The sequence below is a fragment of the Pongo abelii genome, chromosome 20 (assembly GCF_028885655.2).
Source record: "Pongo abelii isolate AG06213 chromosome 20, NHGRI_mPonAbe1-v2.0_pri, whole genome shotgun sequence".
In the NCBI taxonomy this organism is placed as follows: Eukaryota; Metazoa; Chordata; class Mammalia; order Primates; family Hominidae; genus Pongo; species Pongo abelii.
Window position 1 is genome coordinate 171,596 of NC_072005.2, and position 17,974 is coordinate 189,569.

Genomic DNA, 17,974 nt, shown 5'->3' on the forward strand with positions numbered 1-17,974 from the left:
TCTCCACATTTAAAAATAATCACAGTAACTCTGCTTCCCTGTAATTATGCTATCAACATGACGCACGGAGGGTCACTTGTTCTGACTCAGTTCTATTTCAGGATTTTCCTTCCTTTCTTTTTTTAATTGTATTTTGAACGTGTAAAGTGTTTACATGGGGCCGGGCGTGGTGACTCACGCCTGTAATCCCAGCACTTTGGGAGGTGGAGGCAGGTGAATCATTTGAGGTCAGGAGTTCGAGACCAGCCTGGCCAACGTGGTGAAACGCCGTCTCTACTAAAAATACAAAAATTAGCCGGGGGTGGTAGTGGGCGCCTGTAATCTCAGCTACTCCGGAGGCAGAGGCATGAGAATCACTTGAACTCAGGACGCACAGATTGCAGTGAGCTGAGATTGTGCCATTGCAGTCCAGCCTGGGCAATAGAATGAGACTCGGTCTCCAAAAAAAAAAAAAAAAAAAAAGTATCTACATGGTTCAAACCGGAACAGCATCGCAGGTAACCTTGGGGCATCTCCCTGAGGAGCTGCCTGGACCCCATGTGTATTCTGCCGGGTCCTGACCAGACTGCCTCTGCCTTGGAACACGGTCTGGCTGTGATTCCACATGAATGTGAGGCTGCACTAGCCCTTGCTGGCTGATGAGGGCAGAGGGGCTTCTCCCCAGCCTTCCCAGTCTACCAAGAGGGGCACAGATTCTCTCAGCTTCTTAGGGTCAGGATGGATGAGAGGGAAGAAACGCAGTTGCAAGAGTCCGGGGCGGGGAGGAGGACACCGAGAGGGGCAGAGTCCGGGGAGGGAGGACGACACCGAGAGGCAGAGTCCGGGGCGGGGAGGACGACACCAAGAGGGGCAGACTCCGGGGAAGGAGGACGACACCCAGAGGGGCAGAGTCCGAGGAGGGGAGGACGACACCGAGAGGGGCAGAGTCCGAGGCGGAAGGACGACACCGAGAGGAGCAGACTCCGGGGAAGGACGACACCGAGAGGGGCAGAGTCCGGGGAGGGAGGACGACACCGAGAGGCAGAGTCCGGGGCGGGGAGGACGACACCGAGAGGGGCAGAGTCCGGGGCGGGGAGGACGACACCGAGAGGGGCAGACTCCGAGGAGGGGAGGACGACACCGAGAGGGGCAGACTCCGGGGAGGGAGGACGACAGCGAGAGGGGCAGAGTCCGGGGCGGGGAGGATGACACCGAGAGGGGCAGAGTCCGAGGAGGGGAGGACGACAGCGAGAGGGGCAGAGTCCGAGGAGAGGAGGACGACAGCGAGAGGGGCAGAGTCCGAGGAGGGGAGGACGACAGCGAGAGGGGCAGACTCCGAGGAGGGGAGGACGACAGCGAGAGGGGCAGACTCCGGGGCGGGGAGGACGACAGCGAGAGGGGCAGACTCCGGGGAGGGAGGACGACACCGAGAGGGGCAGAGTCCGAGGAGGGGAGGACGACACCGAGAGGGGCAGACTCCGGGGAGGGAGGACGACACCGAGAGGGGCAGAGTCCGAGGAGGGGAGGACGACACCGAGAGGGGCAGAGTCCGAGGAGGGGAGGACGACACCGAGAGGGGCAGAGTCCGAGGAGGGGAGGACGACACCGAGAGGGGCAGACTCCGGGGAGGGAGGACGACACCGAGAGGGGCAGACTCCGGGGAGGGAGGACGACACCGAGAGGGGCAGACTCCGGGGAGGGAGGACGACACCGAGAGGGGCAGAGTCCGGGGAGGGAGGACGACACCGAGAGGGGCAGAGTCCGGGGAGGGAGGACGACACCGAGAGGGGCAGACTCCGGGGAGGGGACGACGACAGCGAGAGGGGCAGAGTCCGGGGAGGGGACGACGACAGCGAGAGGGGCAGACTCCGGGGAGGGAGGACCACAGGGCGACACGCAGATGGGTGGAGGAATCCCTGGACGCTGGACCCGCGCTATGGGCACATTTGTAGGAGTTCTTGGCCAGAGAATCGGGAAAGGCACGAGTGCAAGTGAGAACAGCCTGGGCGTGGGCACAGGGACAGGGAACGCTGGCGAGCCCCTGGCCCGGGGTGAGCAGCCCAGAGGAACGTGCGCCAGGACCAGATCACAGCTGGGCACCGGGTGGGCACTCGATGGCTCGAGTTTCTCTAACCAGCTCGAGGGCTCTGACGCTTGGCAGCGAAATGCCAGATTGTTTGGGAAGATCTAAAAAAAGCTCAACACAGATGTTAGCAAGGCTGTTAGGAAACAGGCAGCCGCAGGCGGGGCTGGTGGGCGAGCCGACTGCACAGCCGCCTGGAGGGTGGACTGGCACCGCCGGTAACGTGATTAAGGCCGGCGCTCCGTGGCCCGGCAGTTCCTGGCTCAGCAGGCACTGGAGAAAAGGGCTCGTGGGAACGAGGGGCGCCTGCCGCGGAGCTACTTGAGGGAGCGGGAAGGACCCTCAATGCCCATCAGGAACGGCTTGGGTAAAGGGGAACTGCACACGGCACAGGGAAGGGGAACTGCACACGGCACAGGGAAGGGGAACTGCACACGGCACAGGGAAGGGGAACTGCACACGACACAGGGAAGGGGAACTGCACACGACACAGGGAAGGGGAACTGCACACGGCACAAGAAAGGGGAACTGCACAGGAAAAGGAACTGCACACGGCACAGGGAAGGGGGAACTGCACACGGCACAGGGAAGGGGACGGCACACGCCACAGGGAAGGGGAACTGCACACGCCACAGAGAAGGGGAACTGCGCACGCCACAGGTAAGGGGAATTGCACACGGCACAGGGAAGGGGGGAACTGCACACGGCACAGGGAAGGGGACGGCACACGCCACAGGTAAGGGGAATTGCACACGGCACAGGGAAGGGGGGAACTGCACACGGCACAGGGACGGGGACGGCACACGCCACAGGTAAGGGGAATTGCACACGGCACAGGGAAGGGGGGAACTGCACACGGCACAGGGGAGGGGAACGGCACAGGTAAGGGGAATTGCACACGGCACAGGGAAGGGGGAAGTGCACACGGCACAGGGAAGGGGACGGCACACGCCACAGGTAAGAGGAATTGCACATGGCACAGGGAAGGGGAATTGCACACGGCACAGGGAAGGGGGAACTGCACACGGCACAGGGAAGGGGGAACTGCACACGGCACAGGGAAGGGGACGGCACACGGCACAGGGAAGGGGAATTGCACACGGCACAGGGAAGGGGACGGCACACGCCACAGGTAAGGGGAATTGCACACGGCACAGGGAAGGGGGGAACTGCACACGGCACAGGGAAGGGGACGGCACACGGCACAGGGAAGGGGAACGGCACACGGCACAGGGGAGGGGAACGGCACAGGTAAGGGGAATTGCACACGGCACAGGGAAGGGGGAAGTGCACACGGCACAGGGAAGGAGACGGCACACGCCACAGGTAAGGGGAACTGCCCACGGCACAGGGAAGGGGGAACTGCACACGGCACAGGGAAGGGGACGGCACACGGCACAGGTAAGGGGAATTGCACACGGCACAGGGAAGGGGACGGCACAGGGAAGGGGAACTGCACACGGCACAGGGAAGGGGAACTGCACATGGCACAGGGGAGGGGAACTGCACACGGCACAGGGAAGGGGGAAGTGCACACGGCACAGGGAAGGGGGAAGTGCACACGGCACAGGAAAGGGGACGGCACACGCCACAGGGAAAGGGACAGCACACGCCACAGAGAAGGGAGAATCTCTTGAGCCCAGGGCTTTGAGACCAGCCTGGGAAACAGTGAGACCTCACCTCCACATAATTTAAAAATTTGCTGGGTGCAGTGACACACGCCTGTGGTTCCAGCTACTCTGGAGGGTTAGGAGTGAGGACTGCTTGAGCCGGGGAGGTGGAGGCTTCCGTGAGCCATGATCACACCACTGCACTCCAACCTGGGCGACAGAGTAAGACACTGTCTCAAAAACAAAAAGCCACAGCTCGAAGTGCCTGGTGGGAATGTCGGTTGAGCGGGCAATTACTGATTCCTACTGAAATCACTCGGGTGCCCCTCCCTGGGATGTGTGTTTGTTGAGTCCTGGCACACAGGCGGACCGTTTAAGGTCACCGCACCGCTGTCTGTCATGGCAAAGGCCTGGAATCAACGCAGATGTCCAGGACCAGGGCGTGGGTGGAATAAATGATGTAACAATGAGGAAGTCTGGCATGCACGGTGTGGGAAGAAGCCGTGATGTTTGCCCCATGGACACAGCAAGGTGGAAGATGCATGGGTAGCACGCCCTATCTGCAAGAACATGGGCTATGACGCACGTTTGAACTGGCTTGAATATCCATTCAAAAGCTAGGAAAATAACTCAGGAGCCACTGACAGCTAACAGTGGCTGCCTGATCAGGGAGGCAAAGAAAACACATGCAGACAGGTATGAAAGAGATTGGTCACTGAACGGCTTTTTAAACTCCGTGATGTTTTGAACCAGGTGGACGAATGCAGTACCTATATCCAACATGCATAGAAATCTAATACCGTGTGGATGACACAGTACCTATATCCAACATGCACGGAAACCTAATACCGTGTGGATGACACAGTATCTATACCCAACGTACACAGAAACCTAATACCGTGTGGATGACACAGTACCTACATACGACATGCATAGAAACCTAATACTGTGTGGATGATGCAGTACTTACACCCAACATGCACAGCAACCTAATACCGTGTGGATGACGCAGTACCTATATCCAACATGCACGGAAACCTAATATGTGTGGATGACGCAGTACCTGCATCCCAACATGCACAGAAACCTAATACCGTGTAGATGACAAAGTATCTATACCCAACATGCACGGAAACCTAATACCGTGTGGATGACGCAGTACCTATATCCCAACATGCACGGAAACCTAATACCGTGTGGATAACGTAGTACCTATACCCAACATGCACGGAAACCTAATACCGTGTGGACGACGCAGTATCTATATCCCAACATGCACGGAAACCTAATACCACGTGGATGACGCAGTACCTATACCCAACATGCACGGAAACCTAATACCACGTGGATGACGCAGTACCTACACCCAACATGCACGGAAACCTAATACCACGTGGATGACGCAGTGCCTATACCCAACATGCACGGAAACCTAATACCACGTGGATGACGCAGTACCTATATGCCAACATGTACGGAAACCTAATACCGTGTGGATGACGCAGTGCCTATACCCAACATGCACGGAAACCTAATACCGTGTGGATGATGCAATGCCTATACCCAACATGCATGGAAACCTAATACTGTGTGGATGACACAGTACCTATATGCCAACATGCATGGAAACCTAATACCGTGTGGATGACGCAGTACCTATACCCAACATACATGGAAACCTAATACCGTGTGGAACACGCAGTACCTATACCAAACATGCACGGAAACCTAATACCGTGTGGATGACGCAGTACCTATACCCAACATACATGGAAACCTAATACCGTGTGGAACACGCAGTACCTATACCAAACATGCACGGAAACCTAATACCGTGTGGATGACGCAGTGCCTATACCCAACATGCACAGAAACCTAATACTGTGTGGATGATGCAGTACCTATATGCCAACATGCACGGAAACCTAATACCGTGTGGATGACACAGTACCTATACCCAACATGCACGGAAACCTAATACCGTGTGGATGACGCAGTACCTATACCCAACATGCACGGAAACCTAATACCGTGTGGATGACGCAGTGCCTATACCCAACATACATGGAAACCTAATACCGTGTGGAACACGCAGTACCTATACCAAACATGCACGGAAACCTAATACCGTGTGGATGACGCAGTACCTATACCCAACATACATGGAAACCTAATACCGTGTGGAACACGCAGTACCTATACCAAACATGCACGGAAACCTAATACCGTGTGGATGACGCAGTGCCTATACCCAACATGCATGGAAACCTAATACTGTGTGGATGACGCAGTACCTATACCCAACATACATGGAAACCTAATACCGTGTGGAACACGCAGTACCTATACCAAACATGCACGGAAACCTAATACCGTGTGGATGACGCAGTACCTATACCCAACATACATGGAAACCTAATACCGTGTGGAACACGCAGTACCTATACCAAACATGCACGGAAACCTAATACCGTGTGGATGACGCAGTACCTATATGCCAACATGCACGGAAACCTAATACCGTGTGGATGACACAGTACCTATACCCAACATACATGGAAACTTAATACCGTGTGGAACATGCGGTACCTATACCAAACATGCACAGAAACCTAATACCGTGTGGATGACACAGTACCTATACCCAATGCACAGAAACCTAATACCGTGTGGACGACGCAGTACCTATACCCAACATGCACAGAAACCTAATACTGTGTGGATGATGCAGTACCTATATGCCAACATGCACGGAAACCTAATACCGTGTGGATGACCCAGTACCTATACCCAACATACACGGAAACTTAATACCGTGTGGAACATGCAGTACCTATACCAAACATGCACGGAAACCTAATACCGTGTGGATGACGCAGTACCTATACCCAACATGCACGGAAACCTAATACCGTGTGGATGACGCAGTACCTATACCCAACATGCACGGAAACCTAATACCGTGTGGATGACGCAGTGCCTATACCCAACATGCACAGAAACCTAATACTGTGTGGATGATGCAGTACCTATATGCCAACATGCACGGAAACCTAATACCGTGTGGATGACACAGTACCTATACCCAACATACATGGAAACTTAATACCGTGTGGAACATGCGGTACCTATACCAAACATGCACAGAAACCTAATACCGTGTGGATGACACAGTACCTATACCCAATGCACAGAAACCTAATACCGTGTGGACGACGCAGTACCTATACCCCAACGTGCACAGAAACCTAATACCGTGTGGATGATGCAGTATCTATATCCATCATGTGTGGAAACCTAATACCGTGTGGATGACGCAGTACCTATATCTCAACGTGCACAGAAACCTAATACCGTGTGGAGGACACAGTACCTATACCCCACGTGCACGGAAACCTAATACCGTGGGGATGAATGCAGTACCTATACCCAACATGCACGGAAACCTAATACCGTGTGGATGAATGTAGTACCTATACCCCAACGTGCACAGAAACCTAATACCGTGTGGATGACGCAGTATCTATATCCAACGTGCACGGAAACCTAATACCGTGTGGATGATGCAGTATCTACATCCAACATGCACAGAAACCTAATACTGTGTGGATAATGCAGTACCTATATCCCAACATGCACAGAAACCTAATACCATGTGGATGATGCAGTACCTATAGGCAACATGCAAGGAATCTAGTCTGTGCAGGAAAAATAGACACTGATGATGAAAATCTCAGCAGAGTGTTAGGAGCAAGACGATCTTGTAGGTGAACGTGAAATAAGCAGAGAGGAGAAAGACTGAGGGGGAGCCAGCACAGGACAGGGCGGAGGAGCCCCAGAATCCTCGTGGGTACCCCTTGCAGCCCCAGCCCATCCTACCTGTACCAGTGGACCCCACGTCCCATGGCAGGCTGCGGGCATCTCTTAGAGAAGGAGATGGGCCCTGGAAACAGAGCAGCGAGAGGTTCCCCAGTGTGTGCAAGCCCCTCTTCCTGGCTCAGGACCCCCAGTCTCCCCACCCGGCCCTCCTAGATGGCTGGAGACTTAGGGGTGGGGAGCACAGCCCTGGCCCTCCCTTGGCTTCCTCGCTCTGTAACTAGGCCCCCTGGGTCCGCCGCCCACCTCTGCCGTGGCCTTCCCTGCCTTCTCTCCACCTCGGAAGGTGGTCAGCACATCCTGCCACCTTGCAATGGCTGTTCCCCCTGCCTAGATAACCTTCCCCACACTGCTCTCCCAGGCAGCTCCTATTCACCAGTCAGGGCTCCGTCCAAATGCCGCTTCCTCAGGGAAGGCCTCCGGACCTCCCTACAGAGTGTATGTCCCCATGGACATCCTCACTGCCTCCCTGGTGGACTTATCAAGGCCGTGATTAAATCATTGCCATATTTATTCAGTGTCTGAGGGTAGAAGTCATGTCTGAAATGCCACCTCGTCTAATGTGTCCAGAGTAGGCCGAGCAGATAGATGGCGCTTCATCATGAGTGAGATTGTGAGTGAGAGATAGAGGAGGCCGGGCCGATACACGGTGCCCCATTATGAGCCTGTGATTGAGTGAGTGAGATCCTGAGTGAATGAGATCATGAGATCGTGAGATCATGAATGAGTGAGTGAGTGAGATCGTGAGTCTGTGAGACCGTGAGTCTGTGAGTGAGTGAAATTGTGAGATTGTGAGTCTGAGTGAGATCGTGAGTCTGTGAGATTGTGAGTGAGATTGTGAGTGAATGAGACCGTGAGATGAGTGAGTGAGATCGTGAGTCTTGTGAGTGAGATCGTGAGTCTGTGAGATTGAGATTGTGAGTGAAATCGTGAGATCCTGAGTGAGTCTGAGTGAGTGAATGAGATCGTGAGTGAGTCTGTGAGTGACTGAGATCATGAGTCTGTGAGTGAGTGAATGAGATCCTGAGTGAGTCTGTGAGTGACTGAGATCATGAGTCTGTGAGTGAGTGAATGAGATCCTGAGTGAGTCTGTGAGTGACTGAGATCATGAGTCTGTGAGTGAGTGAATGAGATCGTGAGTGAGTCTGTGAGTGACTGAGATCATGAGTCTGTGAGTGAGTGAATGAGATCGTGAGAGTCTGAGTGAGTGAGATCGTGAGTGGGATCATAAGTGAGTCTGTGAGTGAGATCGTGAGTGAGTGAGTGAGTGAGTGAGTCTGAGTGAGAGACCCTCCTCTAGGATCAAGGATAACAGGAGCAGAAAGAAGAGCTGGAGGTAGGTCCAGGGAACCAGTAGCTGGGGCATCCCTGTCCTCGTCCCCCCGAGGGCAGAGGCTGACCTGGTCGAGGGCCGTGAGGGCGCAGGGCTGTGTCAGGGCCAGCCTGGAGTCCACTAGCCCGCCCAGCGGCGGTTCCTTCCCTGGGATGCTGTTGTAGTAATTGTGCTCCAAAGAGTCCTCCTCGTCCCCCCAGGCCGACTCCTCCAGCCCCGCCAGCCTGGGGGACAGACAGCAACGGCCATGGCACAGGCAGGGCCCAAGGGGGCTAAAGCCTTACGGCTTGAGCTTCTGGGGGAGCAGGAAATATCTGAGTTCGAATCCCAGCCCCCCACCTGTCGCTGAGGGTTCCTACCAGGAAACGCTTCTAGAGTGAGTGACCAGGCCCACTACTTCCTCATCTATAAAATGGAATGTTGCACACATTTCCGAGCTGTAGCACAAAAGGCAGGTCGTTGGCAAACCCGGTCTCCACTCCTTTCTGCCCACCTCCGGCCCCGCCCGGCAGCAGAGGGCATGAGCCAAGTTTATACCCAGAACCAGGACATCGCTGGTCAGGGTGGCAACTCTCTGGGATCAAAGCGCCCTCGCCCTCTGGCCCCGATGGCACTGGCAGAAATTGATCCTGCAGGTGCTCCTCAGCAAGCACGGCCCCGAGAGCCAGAGGGGTGCACCCCACCTGGCCCACAATCGCTGCTGGGATAAATTACGAGGCAGCCTACAGAAGGCAGAGGCAGCTCCAGAGGCAGGCGAGGAGCCCATCCCAGCTTCGGAGCGTGCTGAGCAACGTGCATCAAGCACGCTGTCCCCGTGCACAAAGGGTGAGTGTGAGCAGGCGTGCGATGCCACCTCCCTCGTGACCGGCAGGCTGGGAGCTCATGCACCTGCACCTGCCGTCCCACCATTGGAGGAAGGTGACTTTCTAATGATGAATAGAGACTTAAATAGCTCCTTCTCCAAGGCCAGCTGGCAAACCCCAGCCCAGGGCCAAATCCAGCTCACTGCCTAGATCTGTGTGGCCCATGAGCTAAGAATGGGCTTTCAACCTTTAAATTATCAAAGTTAAGTGTTTGAGAAAACATCTAGAGAATCATATTTTGCAACACGTGACATTCACACTTCAATGTCTAACCCTAATGTGTTACCAGCACACAGACACGCCCCCCCTTTACACATCTTCTGCGGTGAGACGGAGGCCGTTTTCTGCCCTTTGCAGGAGCCGGCCGCACGTCTGGAGGAGGGATATTGGTTGTAGCAGCAGGGCTGACAGCCTCAGGCACACCAGGGAGTCAGCTTGCTCAGTCCTCCCCAATCCTGGGGGGCAGGCGGGGATGCGTTTACTCGGGTGTTACAGCTGAGGAAATACGATCCTCTGGCTGAGCCATATTCTCACGGGACAGGGAGGGAGGGACAAGGGCACGACAGAGGCTGAGGCCTGCAGGAGGTGGAGCAGGCTCTGCACCTGGGCAGGTCACTGGGGGCGTCCCCAGGGCACGGGGGAGGCAGCTCTGGTTACCTTTCTGGGGGCAGCACCACCTTGGGTGGGCTGTGCAGGTACTGCTTGAAGCGCAGCTCGAAGGCTTGGCCCACGGTGCTGATGATGCTCTGCGCCAGGCCCTCACAGCACTCCAGGATGTGGCAGGCTGTGGGCACGTTGGTCATGCGGCCTCCGAGCCACACGGCCGTGCCCCCCAGCCACGGGACCCCCACCGGCCTCCCCGGGGGCCTCACCTCTCTGGTTGATGGAGTCCTTGGCGACGTAGGCCACGTAATCCGTCATGTCCTGGGGGCGGGGAGGGGCCAGCTGGACCTGCCTGGGCCCCCAACCGGGATTCCCAGCCGCCCACCCCAGCAATGCAGAGAGATGGGGCAGTGGATGTGGGCACAGGGTACGTTAGGCGGGCTCTGGGGAAGGATGAGAGGGTCTTGCGGCCGGAGGGGGCGGCGGGGCTGCAGGTCCACCCCAATCCCTGGCCTCACCGTGTCTCCGCCTGATGCGAAGGAGATGGACGGCATGTGGTGGTTGGCGATGACCTGTGGTGGCAGGAGGCACACGTGGTCATGGGGGCCCCGCTTCGAGGGCAGGGGGCCCGGCAGATGGACCAGGACCACAGCAAAGGGTGGGGCAGGGGCAGGGATATGGGGATGGAGACGTCCCCTGGACAGGCACCCACCACAGCCGGGTCCTGGGTCAGCCTAGACGACCGAGGCTAGGATGTGGAGTCCCCAGCAAGGATGGGACTAGGGCCCTAAGAGATGTGTGGGGTCCGCAGGAGGTCACACGGGAATGTGTGTGAGAGGACAAACCACTCCCACTGCAACACTTCACACATGCACCTGCCCAGACGCTCACACACACACACATCCCAAGCCTCCCCCCCACACACACACCCCCGAAGCAGCCATGGGAGGGACGTCCCCACACTCCTGACTCCCTTGTCCACATGCAAGGGCACCTGTGAGTGCATTTGTGTGCTCATCTGCATGCTCGTTTGCATGCTTATCTGCATGCTCATTTGTATGCTTGTTTACCTACTGATCTGCATGCTTGTTTGCCTACTGATCTGCATGCTCGTTTGCATGCTTGTGTGCTTATCTGCATACTTGTTTGCATGCTCATCTACGTGCTTGTTTGCGTGGTCATCTGCGTGCTCATCTGCATGCTCGTTTGCGTGCTCATTTGTATGCTTGTTTGCATGCTCATCTGCTTAATCATCTGCATGCTCATCTGCTTGCTTGTTTGCGTGCTCATCTGCGTGCTTGTTTGCGAGCTCATCTGCGTGCTTGTTTGCGAGCTCATCTGTGTGCTTGTTTGCGAGCTCATCTGCGTGCTTGTTTGCGTGCTTGTTTGCGTGCTCATCTGCGTGCTTGTGTGCTCATCTGCCTGCTTGTTTACATGCTCATTTGCATGCTCATTTGCATGGTCCTGCTTTATTTGCTTCCCGTCACTCAAATCCCTCTAGGCCCCAGTAAGCCCCCGCTACCAGCCACATCCTGAGTCCTCCCTACAGAACATCCATTCCTCAGCCCCCATAGGGACCCTCAAGGCTCTCCCCTTGCCAACCCCGGCCCAGCCAGGACGGTCTGCTTGGAGCCTCAGTGTCCTGTCCATATGGTGGTCAGGGGTCCATGCCTTGCAGGGTGGGGGCAGAGATGGAAATTGCGTGGAAATGGCCCTCAGTCACCTCCCGCCAGCTCCATCCTTCTCTAGCCTCCTCCCTGGAGCCCCAGCTGCCCCTTACCGCCACGTGCCGCCACCACACCAGCCCAGGGATGCTGCCTCGCCCCAAACTCCTCACAACGATCCATGCTAACTTCCCCGACAGGGAGATGCCTCCTCTTTCAGCCACACCTCCCTGAGACTCCCCTCCTCACCACCTCCCAGAGCCCGCCAGGAAGTCTCTTCTAGCACCCAGAGCCCAGCACATGCTCAGGACACCCCTCGCCTGGCCACACAATGCCTCCTAAAATCTATTATTTCCTTCATTTCTGCAATTATAGTTTTTTTGTTTTTTGGTTTTTTGAGACGGAGTCTCACTCTGTTGCCCAGGCTGGAGTGCAGTGGTGCAATCTTGGCCACTCCCAGGTTCAAGCGATTCTCCTGCCTCAGCCTCCCAAGTAGCTGGGATTACAGGCGCCCGCCACCACAGCCGGCTAATCTTTGTATTTTTTGTAGAGTCAGCCATGTTGGCCTGGCTGGTCTCGAACTCCTGACCTCAAGTGATCTGCACACCTCAGCTTCCCAAAGTGCTGGGGTTACAGGCGTGAGCCACCGAGCCCGGCCTCACAGTGTTGGGGTTACAGGCGTGAGCCACCAAGCCCAAGCCTGGTCTGCAATTATACTTTTGTTGTTTGTTTTCACCTGAGGACTGGTAGCCAGGGTTTATCCCCGCCCCTCTCCAGGCACTGTGGACGTTGGGACGGACCACTCTCTGGGGTGGGGCGTCCTGGCCCCTGCAGGGTGCTGAGCAGCGTCTCTGCCCCCACCCACTCCATGCCAGGAGCACCCCTGTATCGGGACGGCTCGCCCAGGTGGGAGCCCCTAAGCTGAGCCCCGTGAGGGCAGTGGCTGCACCCCCAGCTCCTGCTCAGCGGGGCCTCGGCTCGTCTTTCCGGATAAATGCCACCTGCTGCCTGCCCCTAGCACCCCGCCTGGCTTTGCCTCCTAGGACTCCTGGCCCCTCTGGGGGTCTGGGGACGCCAGGGGAAGAGGGCAGACCAACCTGGCGCGTGGCAGGCACAGAGAGGCTGAGGCCATCGGTGGAGATGTGGATGGAAATGCTCATGCCGGCAAAGCGAAGGTTGCTCTTGCCCAGGACGGACGCCAGGGCCTTGTTGGGGGCCTGAGTTGGGAGCGGAGCACAGCGAGGGCGGCTGTGGGTGGGGGCCGTCAAGGGGCTCCCAGGATGGCTGCAGCATCCCCACAGCCTCCGACTGCCCCACCACGAGCCTCACTCACCTTTTTCTTCCAGGATCCCCGGACGCCAGGCACGGCCTCATGGAGCCGGTTGATGGCTTCCCTGGGGTTGGGAGGAGGGGGCTTAGAGAGTGTGGTGGGGGTGGCCATGGAGGGAGCTGGGGAGGAAGGGGTCAGAGAGGGCGGGGGTCTGGGGAGGGGGCAGGGGCTCAGAGAAGGGCGAGAGTCAGAGAGGGGAGAGGAAGGCAGAGAGGGAGGGGTGGGAGAGGGTCGGGGGGCCTAAAGTGGGGAGGGAGGGGGCTGGGGAACCTGGGGGAGGAGTGCCCCACAGGACAGGTGCAGCTTGGGCACCAGCCCACACCATGTATGTCCTTGCATCCGGCAGAGGCCCGGCCCCCAGCTCTGGCCCCTCTACCACCCTCTTTCCCAGGGACCAGTGCGTCCCTGGCCTCGGCCCACAAGGAAGGCTCAGGGTCAGATCTGGGGGTTGGACCAGCGAGCGGGAGGCCCTGAGCCTGATGCCAGGTCCCGTGTCGTGATCCTGTCTGCAGCGCTGGAGGAGCGACCTCCACTCTGGAGGGCCCCTTAGTGGTGGCAGGAGCTGACCCCAAACAAGAGCGCCTCAAACCACTGGTCCCCAGGAGAGGTTAGAAGTCTACAGGGTCCTGAAGGGGCCTCGGAAATGTCGGCGTCACGTGGAGAAACCAGATTCCCCACCCAGGGCGTGTGGGAATTTTCACGGCAGGGCCACTGTGGAAAACAGCCTGAGGCTCCTCAAAAGATTAAAAATTGGCCGGATGTGGCGGCTCCCGCCTGTCATCCCAGCACTGTGGGCCTGACACAAGCAAATGCATGCAGGCGCGGCAGCCCCCACCTGTCATCCCAACACTTTGGGAGGCCGAGGCGGGTAGATCACCTGAGGTCAGGAGTTCAAGACCGGTCTGACCAACATGGAGAAACCCCGTCTCTACTAAAAATATAAAAACTAGCTGGGTGTGGTGGTGGGCGCCTGTAGTCCCAGCTACTGGGGAGGCTGAGGCAGGAGAAATGCTTGAACCCAGGAGACAGAGGTTGCAGTGAGCCAACACGGTGTCACTGCACTCCAGCCTGGGCGACAGAGTGAGACTCCGTCTCAAAAAAAAAAAAAAAAAAAGGAGCGAGGCTCTGACCCAGGCTACAGCGCGGACGCACCTCGGGAACGCCATGCTCAGTGAGAGACGCCAGACACAGGAGGCCACGCAGAGTGTGATCCCATTGTTATGAAATGTCCAGGACAGGCTGACCCACAGAGACAGGGAGGGGATGCGTGGGTGCCGGGGACGGGGAGTGGCTGTGATGGGGACGGGGTGTTTTGGTGGGGTAATCAGAATGTTCGGAACTAGATAAGGTGGTGGTCGTGTGACTCTGTGAAGAGCCTAAAAAGTCTCGAATTGTACATTATCTCTCACATACGCACGTGTAAACTATCCCACGTTTTTTTTTAAGTCTATATGAATGGAATCAACCAGTTTTCACAGAAAAAAAAAGGGTGTCGCTCTCCTCCCTGCTTAAGCCCTGGCTATATCCACAGCCCCTGTGATTCCTTTCCAGACACCGCACAGCATCCTGAGGTCACCGTGTGGAAAACAGAGCGGGGACACAGAGACACCACTGGGCCCCGGTCCCAGAGGGAACCCGCCAGGCCCTGCACCCCACGCCGTGCGGGGACTTGCCCAGCACCCTGTGAGCGACCGCTGTTCTTTCCATCTTAGAAGAGGATCGAGGTCTGCGGGCCACGGTGACCGACACCTGGCGTGAGGACAGGGTGGAGATGTGGCGTGAAGTGGGAGGGAGGTGGGGGGCACCGAGGCTGCATCCTGGGACCCCAGCACAGCTGTCACGGAGCCCATCGCTGCCGCCCTCCAGTGCTGCCGCCCTCCAGCGTGTCACTCAGCCCTACGCGGCCAGGGCAGGGTTGGAGGCTCACCTGGTCACCTGCGTGCGCGTGTTAAAGTCCAGGGAGCGCATGGAGCGGAGAACCTCGATGCAGCCCATGTACTGAGGGGAGAGAACAGGTGTCAGACGCCATCGGAACCCCCGCAGTGGAGCCACGTCCCTTTTCCCAGCAGCCCTTCGCCTTTTCCGCCACCCCTGGGGTCGAGCCCTTTCCTCTGTCCCTGGAGGCTCTGGGGCCTTCGTGCCTCCCCCGCCTCAAGGCCCAGCCTCAACACTGTCCCGAGAGCCGCCCCCTCTGACTCCAGGCATGTTTTTCTCCGTTGCTGTTTCTCAGGAGCCTGGTGGTTTCCTCCCGAGGCTCTATGGTGCTTGTTCATTTAGCCATCTTGCCCTCGTCGGTCTCTTTCTGTTCTGCCAGCACCTAAGCCAAGGAGTGTGGGGACGGTGCGATCCTGAGCACCTCCCTATCTCCAGCGCCCAGTTCAGGGTCTGGCAAACAGTGGGGCAGACGTCCCGGGCAGCCACAGATGCACATACTGCTGGCCTCGCCCTCCACAGGAAGTTTGCAGGCTCCTGGCCGAGACAGCCATTTCCATGAAAAGGGAATTCACCGTCTCAATGACTCTGATAATACTGAGGGACGAGACGGGCAGAGGCGTCCCACCAAGTCCCTGACCTGCTTCAGTGCTGTGAAGGGTGGGGGAGCAGGGCCAGGAGGTGAAGGCCACAGCGTCCTTCCAACCTTGGCCCTTGCTAGAGGGAGGGTAAGGGGCACAGCCCACGTCATCTCTATGAAATGTCCTACAGAGGCAGCAAGAGGATGTGTGGGTGCCAGGGGCCGGGGAATGAAGGATGATGAGAACAGGTTTCCTACTGGGGTCGTGAGAAATTCTGGAATTAGACAAAAGGGATGGTGGCAAGATATTATGAATGTACTAAATGCTACTGAATTGTGAAAAATGCAACATGCAAAATGATGAATAATGTTATGTGAAGTCCACCTCGGTTTTTTTAAATGATCAACACGCAAACACTTTGACCCTGCAACTCCATTTTTAGGACTTTACCCCACAGATACATCAGCCTGAGGGCTTCTGAGGTGTGTACAGGTCACTGTGCGGGCCGGCCCAGGCTCTGCTCCTCTCCACGGCTCCATGTACCTGGAGCAGGGAGAGCAAGGAGCAGAGACAGATGCGAGAATGCACGCAGGAAGCAGAGGCCACAGGACCTGGGCTGTGATGAGGGGCAGGGGCTCATCCTGGGCCAGCTGGGGAGCCAGGGAGCACTTCAGCAGGGCATGGACTGAGCGGCCTCACCTCCTGTTGAATGGACAGATGATGGGTGGATGGACTGACAGAAAGACAGCAGATGGATGGATGGATGAAAGAATGGATGGAGGATGAATAGATGGGTGGGTGAGTGGGTGAATGGATGGATGATGGGTGAGTGGATGATGGATAGATGGGTAGATGGATGGACAGGCAGATAGATGATGAATGGATGGGTGGGTGGATGGATGGAGGGTGGATGGATGGGTGGGTGGATGGGTGGATGGATGGATGGATGGGTGAATGGATGGATGGATGGATATGAGTGGATGGGTGGATGGGTGGGTGGATGGATGGACGGATGGATGGATGGGTGGATGGATGGATGGGTGGGTGGATGGATGGATGGGTGGATGAATGGATGGATGGATGAATGTGGGTGGATGAGTGGATGGGTGGATGGATGGATGGACGGATGGATGGGTGGGTGGATGAATGGGTGGATGGAAGGGTGGGTGGATGGGTGGACGGATGGATGGGTGGGTGGATGAATGGGTGGGTGGATGGACGGGTGGGTGGATGGGTGGATGGATGGGTGGGTGGATGGGTGGACAGATGGATGGATGGGTAGGTGGATGAATGGGTGGGTGGATGGGTGGGTGGATGAGTGGATGGGTGGATGGATAGATGGATGGGTGGATGGATAGATGGATGGGTGGATGGGTGGATGGGGGGACGGATGGATGGGTGGATGGATGGATGAGTGGATGGGTGGATGGATGGGTGGGTGGATGAATGGATGAATGAATGGGTGAGTGGATGGGTGGATGAATGGATGGATGGGTGGGTGGGTGGGTGGGTGGATGGATGGGTGGGTGGGTGGGTGGATGGATGGGTGGGTGGATGAATGGATGGATGGGTGGGTGCGTGGGTGGATGGATGGATGGGTGGGTGGGTGGATGAGTGGATGGGTGGATGGATGGAGGGTGGATGAGTGGACAGATGGATGGTTGGATGGGTGGACAGATGGGTGGATGGGTGGGTGGATGAATGGAAGGATGGATGGGTGGGTAGATGAGTGGATGGGTGGATGGATGGAGGGTGGATGGATGGACAGATGGATAGTTGGATGGGTGGACGGATGGATGGATGGGTGGGTGGGTGGATGAATGGGTGGATGGAAGGATGGGTGGATGAGTAGATGGGTGGGTGGATGGACGGATGGATGGATGGGTGGGTGGATGGGTGGATGGATGGGTAGGTGGATGGGTAGATGGGTGGACAGATGGATGGATGTGTGGATGGACGGGTGGATAGATGGGTGGATAGGTGGATGGATGGATGGACAGATGGATGGATGGGTGGGTGGATGAATGGGTGGATGGAAGGGTGGGTGGATGGGTGGACGGATGGATGGGTGGGTGGGTGGATGAATGGGTGGGTGGATGGACGGGTGGGTGGATGGGTGG

General features: G+C 57.0%; 2 protein-coding genes and 1 long non-coding RNA gene across 6 annotated transcripts in view; 1 reads left to right on the plus strand and 2 right to left on the minus strand.

Moving 5' to 3' along the window:
* SHC2 (SHC adaptor protein 2) overlaps positions 1-17,974 on the minus strand; it is a 44,368-nt gene that overhangs the window by 8,886 nt on the left and 17,508 nt on the right. Inside the window, exons 2-9 of the mRNA XM_024237216.3 lie at positions 15,269-15,339; positions 13,345-13,405; positions 13,109-13,228; positions 10,866-10,919; positions 10,617-10,668; positions 10,402-10,528; positions 8,949-9,105; positions 7,552-7,615 (exon numbers count right to left, since the gene is read on the minus strand). Of these exons, the coding sequence (XP_024092984.3) occupies positions 7,552-7,615; positions 8,949-9,105; positions 10,402-10,528; positions 10,617-10,668; positions 10,866-10,919; positions 13,109-13,228; positions 13,345-13,405; positions 15,269-15,339 (706 nt within the window). The remainder of the gene's footprint in view (positions 1-7,551; positions 7,616-8,948; positions 9,106-10,401; positions 10,529-10,616; positions 10,669-10,865; positions 10,920-13,108; positions 13,229-13,344; positions 13,406-15,268; positions 15,340-17,974) is intronic.
* On the minus strand, positions 1,405-8,939 carry LOC134760617 (keratinocyte proline-rich protein-like). 3 transcript variants are annotated; one of them, XM_063719230.1, is made up of 5 exons: positions 7,219-8,939; positions 6,897-7,169; positions 6,358-6,849; positions 5,155-6,162; positions 1,405-5,006 (listed from the first exon to the last, which is right to left on the minus strand). In XM_063719230.1, the coding sequence occupies exon 5, from the start codon at positions 3,546-3,548 to the stop codon at positions 2,415-2,417; it is 1,134 nt and encodes a 377-aa protein (XP_063575300.1). In that variant the 5' UTR covers positions 3,549-5,006; positions 5,155-6,162; positions 6,358-6,849; positions 6,897-7,169; positions 7,219-8,939; the 3' UTR covers positions 1,405-2,414. The 3 variants fall into 3 exon arrangements, with proteins under 3 accessions (XP_063575300.1, XP_063575298.1, XP_063575299.1); XM_063719228.1 differs by having other exon boundaries at positions 5,155-7,118; XM_063719229.1 differs by having other exon boundaries at positions 1,405-5,032; positions 5,378-7,169.
* Positions 3,078-16,226, plus strand: LOC129051715 (uncharacterized). 2 transcript variants are annotated; one of them, XR_010138380.1, is made up of 2 exons: positions 3,078-3,194; positions 14,893-16,226. It is a non-coding gene; the product is annotated as an uncharacterized LOC129051715 (long non-coding RNA). The 2 variants fall into 2 exon arrangements; XR_010138381.1 differs by lacking the exon at positions 3,078-3,194 and adding an exon at positions 3,205-3,313.